At 32.3% G+C, this 8,104-nt stretch overlaps 1 protein-coding gene across 3 annotated transcripts in view; it reads left to right on the forward strand.

Moving 5' to 3' along the window:
- The window catches only part of DBF4 (DBF4-CDC7 kinase regulatory subunit), a 29,464-nt gene extending 22,728 nt beyond the window's left edge, over positions 1–6,736 (forward strand). For all 3 annotated transcript variants that reach the window (XM_016218886.2, XM_016218887.2, XM_087821138.1), the window contains 3 exons: positions 385–499; positions 3,616–3,740; positions 5,684–6,736. In XM_016218886.2, the coding sequence (XP_016074372.2) occupies positions 385–499; positions 3,616–3,740; positions 5,684–6,656 (1,213 nt within the window). In that variant the 3' untranslated portion in view covers positions 6,657–6,736. The remainder of the gene's footprint in view (positions 1–384; positions 500–3,615; positions 3,741–5,683) is intronic.
- Positions 6,737–8,104: the final 1,368 nt, after the last annotated feature.

Genomic DNA, 8,104 nt, shown 5'->3' on the forward strand with positions numbered 1-8,104 from the left:
TTAATGCCATGGGGGTTGATCACTCTAATGGTTCTCCACCCCCTACCCCCAATATATTTTTATTGCCCCTTGGCTAAATTTGAAGTCTGAATCTCTTTTAAGTGTGTCACATTTAGAGACTTTAGATAGATGGCGGGGAATGGAAGGGAGGTGGTGAAAATATTGGCAGATAATTAAAATGTGTGATCTTAAGTGATCTGGAATATGCTCCAGAATCATTATTACATTCTTAGTTTGCTTCTCAATTTCTTAAAAAGGAATATGGTTAAAAGTATTTTTTATATAAATCTTTGTGCAGATATCGGCAGATTCTGTTTGATAGGTGGGGACTATAAATTTTAAAAATTGTCAGTAGTTAATCTTTTTATCATGTATTTCTATTAGAATCCAGACAGATGGCGATAAATGTAATGGAATCCCAATTCAGCTCCAATTGAAAGAGAAGAAAAAAAAAGGATATTGTGAATGTTGCTTGCAAAAATATGAAGATCTCGAAACTGTAAATATGATTTTATGTTTGGGGGTTGATATTTCTAAAACTATGAATAATCATCTGATTGTGGTTTATAACTTGATAAATTATTTAGTATATATTTCTTTTTGATAGAATTACCTGAAATTTTAAGAACCCAAAGTGGGGAAATGTATGTTGAAAAATCATTTATTCAACAAATATTTATTGTGCATCTACTATGTAAAAAGCACCACTCTGAGCAAGTAGCATTGAACAAAGACCAGTTCTCTGCCCTTGTAAAGATTACATTTTGTGGAGGGGGGAGGAGAGATAGGTAACCATAGGATAAAAGAATAATGAAGTATGTGTAGAGAATATTTAGATCAGTGCTATGAGAAAATATAAAGCAGGAATGGTGATGTTGCTATTTACCTAGACTAGACAAGGAATACCTAACTGATAAGGTAGTATTTGAGTAGAAGTGAGGGAATAATAAGACCTGTGGATATTGAAATAAACTACAAAAGTGCTAAATTAAACTCATTATTGGGACCAAAGAACAGATGATGAAGGCCTAGACCAAGTGGTGGTAGTAGAAGTCGTGAGACATGGTCAGATTGTGGATATAATTTAAAAGTGAGGCCAAGGGGATTTGCCAGTGGATTGGATGTAGTTTTAAAATAGTAGACAAATTTATTTTGTTGCTTGGTTTTAGTAGAAGATGGTAGAAAAGTTAAGGAAAAAGAATAATATTTAAAAACATCTGATTTATAAACTGTCTCTGTCTACTGACTCTTAATTGAAGTTTGTTTGTTTTATAACCCCAAATATATTAGTGCTTTGTGTCAGTTTGTGTTTTATTTATATAGTAAAGGAGAAATATACAATTAGCTTAAAATGACTTTTAATGAGAAGCTAAACTCTCTCAGAAGTATTTCCCCTTCCCAAAAATCGGTCCTTAAATTTTATTTTACTGTTGTTACAATAGAATAATCTGGAATGGAATGTTTTCCTTAATATCAGTTTGTTATCCTCATTTGATGCTCAGAAAATGTTAGGGCTAGAAAATGAAAATCTTGGTCACTAATTGCCAAGGAAACTCAATGAAAGTTAAGGAAAATTAATGAAAGTAGATGTTGGGATTGATATGTTTTTAAAAACTTTACAGTTTTTCATGTATATGCTGCTTTGCATCAAGGCATTCATTTAAAAAAAATTGATTACTGGAGATTTAGCAATAACAAGGCAGACATTTTCTCTATTCTTATACATCTTATGGTCTGACAGAGAAGATAGACATAACATATGTACTTGCAAGTGGGATGAATCACAATAGTGAATAAAGTGCAATGGTAATAATGAGGGTACTTAATGTTGATACGGGATGAATAAGAAGAGCTAGGTGGAGGTAGAGGGGAACTATACAAAAGTTGGTGGTTTTTCTTAATTTATTTCAATTAATTATTTTTCCTTCCAAGAACATGAATAAACTCAATAAGATCTTGGAGAGTTAATGTTTCTTTTTAAATTTTAATTATTTTTTATTCATTTAACATTACTGGACATATATAATTTTTATTTGGTAAATTTCACAAGGAAGGAGGGAATATATATACATTCCTGAATACAGTTGACCCTTAAACAACATGGATTTGAACTGTGTGGGTCCACTTATATGCAGAGTTTTTTCAATAAGTATATGGAAAAATTTTTGGAGATATTCTTACTACCATGAAGTAATCATATTCCTGCTTCATTATCAATGCATGAATCATTATACCTGTAAATAAATAGGATTTTTTCCCACAATATCTTTTCATCTTTTATGTCTACTGTTAGTAATGCATATAACATCTATAGCGTTTTTTATCATGTCAGACAGTACTGATTTAGGTACTAACAGACAATGCATCTGGTAAACAGATGACATAAACATACAAAATATGTGTTAATTGACCTTTATATTGGTAAGACTTTTGGTCAACAGTAGGCTATTAGTATTTTAGGGAGTCAAAAGTCATACTCAGATTTTCAAGTGTGCGGGGGTTTGGTACCCCTAACCCCTTTGTTATTCAAGGGTCAACTGTATTGTGTTTTTTTGTGAAAACTGGAGAATTGAGTTTTTGGAAATAGAATCAAATCATCAAAAGTTAAAATTTTATGAAACTAGGGAAACAGAGGTTCTTCCATGATCATCTTGGTGTACAGGCTTTTGGGTATAACTCACTGTAGCTGACAGACAAATAATAGAATTAGCCTGAAAGTTCCACCCATTCAGGAGGAACTCTATTCCAATACATTCAGGAGAGTTTTATTCCAATACACTAAACTTATTTATATTTATTCTTGACTATTCTTAAGATTGAGAATAACTTCTCTGTATTCTCCATTATAAGCACTGGGCAGTAGAATCATTTGCTTATATTATTCACTGAATATTTTATAAGCCCTATCTTACTTAGTGGTAATTGTATAAGGAAAAAATAAATTAGTAAAAGGAAAAGTGTTTTCAAAAATATGAGCACACTGTAAATGTTCAATGTTATTTTTTTCTCTATATCTTTGTTTTTCTGATATAGCTCATTTGTTTTCAGTTACATTGAAACCACAAATTAGTAATTGACTTTTCTTATTGAAAAATGGAAGACTGAAAAACAAAGTAAGGTTGACCCTTGAACAAATGGGTTTGAACTGCATGCATGGGTCCACTTAAATATGGATTTTTTTTCTTTGCCCCAAGAAATACCTGTACTGTTTTTGATCCAAAATTGGGAGTCTCTGGATGCTGAGGGCTGACTGTGTGCATTGACCTACGCTATTTTGTATAGGAAACTTGAGTGTCTCAAATTTTGCTATCTGCGAGGGGTCATGGAACCAGTATCCTGCAGATGCAGACAACTGATATAGTTGTATGTAAATTTTTTTGACTGCAAGGGAGCCCCTAACCCTTGTGTTCAAGGGTCAACTGTAGTTTTGGTGGTTTCTCAAAAGTTACTTTTTTTTTTAACATCCTTTGAAGTTCTAGTAAAAGGTATTACTTTGGAATAGTTATTAAAAACCTAATTTTAGGGGCATGTAAATATTAGAAAATGAACAAAAAAGATATCTGTTGGTTTAAAAATATAATTTTATGATTTATGTGCTTTTTTGTTTTGTTTTAGCATCTCCTAACTGAACAACACAGAAATTTTGCACAGAGTAATCGCTATCAAGTTGTTGATAACATCATATCTAAGTTAATTTTTGACTTTGTGGAATATGAACGGGACATGCCTAAAAAGAAAAGGTAATTTATCCACCTAAGTTTTAAATTTTAATAGACTATTAAACTATTTTATTAAACTAAAAATAAATACAAAGTTTCCTGTTCTTAGAAGGAATATATATTGTGAGGATATAAATATGGTTAAGAACTGACTTTCCTCTCTCCTCTCTACTACCAAAAGTGTTTATCTTAGATTACTTTTAAGGTCCTCAACATTACAGTCTAGAAGAGGATTTTTTTTTTAATTAAAAAACCAGATAGTAAATATTTTAGGGTTTGTGAACTGTAAGACTCAGCTTTGCCATTGTACAATGAAAGCAGCCACAGACATGTAGATGAATGGGTGTGGCTGAGTTCCAATGAAACTTTATTTAGGAAAGTAGACAGCAGGCTAGATTGAGCCCATGTGCTAGTTTGTCAACCCCCGGTCCATGAAGTTTACCATCCACTTGGACTAAAATGCTAGAATTTTTAGTTAATTTTAAGAAGTTTTAATAAGTTGTCTTCCACTTACCTCTATTAGGTCTTGTTTGTGCTTTACTAAATGTTTCTGCTTCAACTCTGCTTGCCAGTAATAATTACTGAAGGTACTGACAGGACTTGTAAACATTGAATACAGTGATGTTCAGTGTACAATAGTTGCACATCAACAAAATGATCCTGGTTAGATTATGCCCATAAATCTAAAAAAGAAATGCATAGACCCTAGAATTGGTGATAACTCAATAGGTTATTCAGTCCTTATATCTGTTTTTAGATTAATCTTAAGGCACAAAGAAGATCAGAAAATATGATACTAAGCTACAGGTTCTGAACATTAACTAGAAAGTCTTTTTTCTGTATCTAGGTAGAATAGTTCTTAAACCTCATATTTCTATAACATTCAGAATGGTTGTTCATGACTGACTTAAAATATGATATTTGGAGAGGAGGCATATTTCCAGCTATTAAAATTATACGGACTACTGTAAAAATATAGAATTCCCTAAAAATTCAATCTGCACCAAAATCTGAACTAGTACTTACATATAACTAGATATTCCTTAATTATGTTACTCTCTGTACAGTGTTAATCTCTGGGCAAGTCACCTAGACGTCACTAGACTTGAAAGGAGAGAGCAGGTTGGACTAGTGTTTTTATATTTTTTATCTTCCATTTGTTCAGAAGGAATCTTAAGTGAAACTGTAAAGAAAATAAATATAAAGGGAACCATTCTGGCTTTGACGGAGGAGGTGGAATTCTGTATTTCTCTGTGTTATCTGTGACATGTATAGCATAAAGCATAATTAGTAAGCTATTAAGTTTCTTCCTATTTATGTATAATTTAGGATTATCTAATATAAACTAGCATGCCAAGGATATCAAGAGACTCCATAAACAAGAAGGTTTCAGTTCAAATATGTGTATGAAACTTAAGGATTACTAATTTGTCATCTTTAGAAGTATAAAGATACCAAGTTTCCAGTTACCTAGGATATTAGATATTTTAGACTTAAATATAAATAAATAAATACATGTTTCTGCCTTAGATCTCCCAATAAATGCTATTTCCACATTGCTAACTAAATAGAAAAAGACAACATTAATGTAAATCACAGCATGGAAGTTAGGAAATTTTTCAGGATAATGAAAGAGATTCAAATCTCTTTACTATCATCTTTGTTTGGTTTATATGGTTAAAAGAGCTTTTAACACCAAGTTCAAGATGCTGGTTACCTCTGGAAGGAAGGGAAGAATGTGGATTGGGAGAGGGGTACAATAGTTTTCAGCTGTATATCTAAAATTTTATTACTTTAAAAACATTTAAAGTGAATTTGTCTACATGTTAAGATTTCTGTGTTTTTGTAATATTACGTAAGTTAAATAAGTTTCATAAACTGTTTTAAAAGCTTTTTACTAAGTTAATTTTTGACTACTAAGAAATTTTTAATGCAATTCTTTTTCTTTTTTTTCTCCTAAAAAGATTAAAATATAGTGTTGGATCCCTTTCTCCTATTACTGCAAATATCCTGAAAAAGTCTGAACCAAAAGAAAAGCTGGAATTGCAACCTATTTCTCAGAAAGACTTCGGGAAAAAGAATATACAGGTGATTGAGCGGAGTTTTCTACATAAAGAAACCCAGCAAGCTGGAAATCTTGTGTTTATTTCAGAGCACATCCCTGACCCTTCAAATGAATTGAGAGGACTTGAGAAAACAAATAAATGTTCTATGTTAAATCCAGCTGAAAATGGCATAAAACAAAATTTTATACATCTACCTCCAGATAAAAATGGACAGGGGTGCATTCTTGATATTTCTAAACATAAATTAACTATAAATGAAAACGACTTGGAAGAAGGACGAACAGATCATTGTCTGTGTAGGCTACAGACATCTATACAAGTTTCTAATTTCATTATGGATAATAATGCATCTCAACTAAAACAGAAGTCAGATGCTGTGCTTTTTCCGGCAAAGGATCTGAAGGAAAAGGACCTTCATTCAGTATTTGGTCATGATTCTGGTCTGTTGGCAATAAACAGTTCACAGGAGCACTTAACTCTTCAGGCAAACACTCCATCCCAAAGTCGGCTTGGGGAACCCAGAGAATGTGACATGAAGAATATGGACAGTTTACCTCCTGGTAAAATCTGTCGGAAAGTAAAAATATTGTTAGGAAGAAATAAAAAAGAAAATCTGGAACCCGATGTGGATTTAGATAAGAAAAGCACTGAATGTCTTATTATGCAAGAGGAAAACAGAATTTGTAGTTCACAGTCTCTACTGGACTTATTTCAGACTAGTGAGGAGACGTCAGAATTTTTGGGTTTCACAAGCTACACGGAAAATGGTGGAGTATGTGATGTTTTTCATATTTGGGAGGAGGGAGATTCAAGTAATCTGTCGTCAGTGTTTTCCTCTTCCCCTTCAGCTTCTACATTTACTGGCTTTTAGACTTTAAAAAAATAAATACCTTTCAAAAGGGATAAAGAACATATTCTTGAAATTTTTATAAATATATATAAAAATTCTTAGGTGTTTGTTTTTTGCCAACTTTGTTTACAGAACCAAATATAAATGTTAATAATAAAGATGATGTTTACATTTCTCTACAGTGTTGAATACCTATTATAGAAAAATTAGAGTAAATTTGCGACTCATCTTACTTCACATACTATGTTCATAATTCATAAGAATAAGTGCTTTATGGACACTAAAAACTAGTGTCAAGTGACATTTCAAGGATATGAAAGTTAAGTGTTATAAATTTAACAGATATTCTGGTTATATCTATAGTTTATTAAAGAGTCCCATGATAACATGACAGTATTGCTTTTAAACTAAATTTCATACAGAAAGGGAAAAATATTTCTGTGTTGAGTTCTGGAAATCATTATTGCCAGAAACATTGATGCTTTAGGGTTACTTAGTTGGACCATGCTAGTATGCTCGCACTTAGGGGTTAGGTTATTTGTAGGGCAGGGGTAAGTAGAAGCCATGAAGGCAAACCTTAACCAGGCTACTAAACAATAAAATAACTTTCCTACTCTTCCTAATTAACTTTGGAAGTAATTTCTTCCAAAAATAATTCTGCCTCATAATTTGGTATCAGGAAATAAAAGAGTAAGGAGGGCATTCAACCATAGGTAAAAGTTTTAAAACAAGGATTGCCTTTGATCGGGTATTTGGTGATTGAATAATAAGAGAAAATTCAAATATAAGAAAAATTTCAAGTTACCTATAGGTGGTGGAGGCATTTGCCTGTGAGTATATTCTTACACGAGTCAGCCATTTACAACTAAGATTTTTCACAACTAAAATTGGTGCCATTAAATATATGAATGCACTGTCACTAGAATTTGATTATCAATCTTAACTTTTTGAAATTTTGTATGGCTCCCAATAGATTCATATGCTTTATTGTGTATATTATTTTTACTACCTGGACGATACTGATGAGAAATAGTCACACTTCAGCATCTTTCTTGTTCTTACCAGTAGAGGATCACTTTATAGCGCATACATACATGCAAACCTTGTTTCCACTGTAAATTAACTAGCATTTTTAGTCACAAGTTCATATGTGTACATGTGAATCTATGTCAGATTTTATAGACTGCCTTCTAAAAATCTAGATGCAACTTGGAGAATAGAATTTTTTTTCCCTTCAGTAATACCTATGTTCCCCAGAATTTTTCAAACAAAGGATATTTAAACTTGTTCTACGATCCTTGGGCTTTAGAGTAGTGTTCTCTCCAATTTGCAGTGGCACTCTGCCCCCGCATTGGTTTGGGGTCATTTTGCCTTACTTGTATTTAATAAGGAGAAAAAGTTTTGCTCAAGTTGAACCCTTACAGTAGTTAAAAAACTTTTAGCCCGGCCAGGCATGGCTCAGCAGTTGA

This window comes from Miniopterus natalensis, chromosome 10 (assembly GCF_054644295.1).
Source record: "Miniopterus natalensis isolate mMinNat1 chromosome 10, mMinNat1.hap1, whole genome shotgun sequence".
Classification (NCBI taxonomy): Eukaryota; Metazoa; Chordata; class Mammalia; order Chiroptera; family Miniopteridae; genus Miniopterus; species Miniopterus natalensis.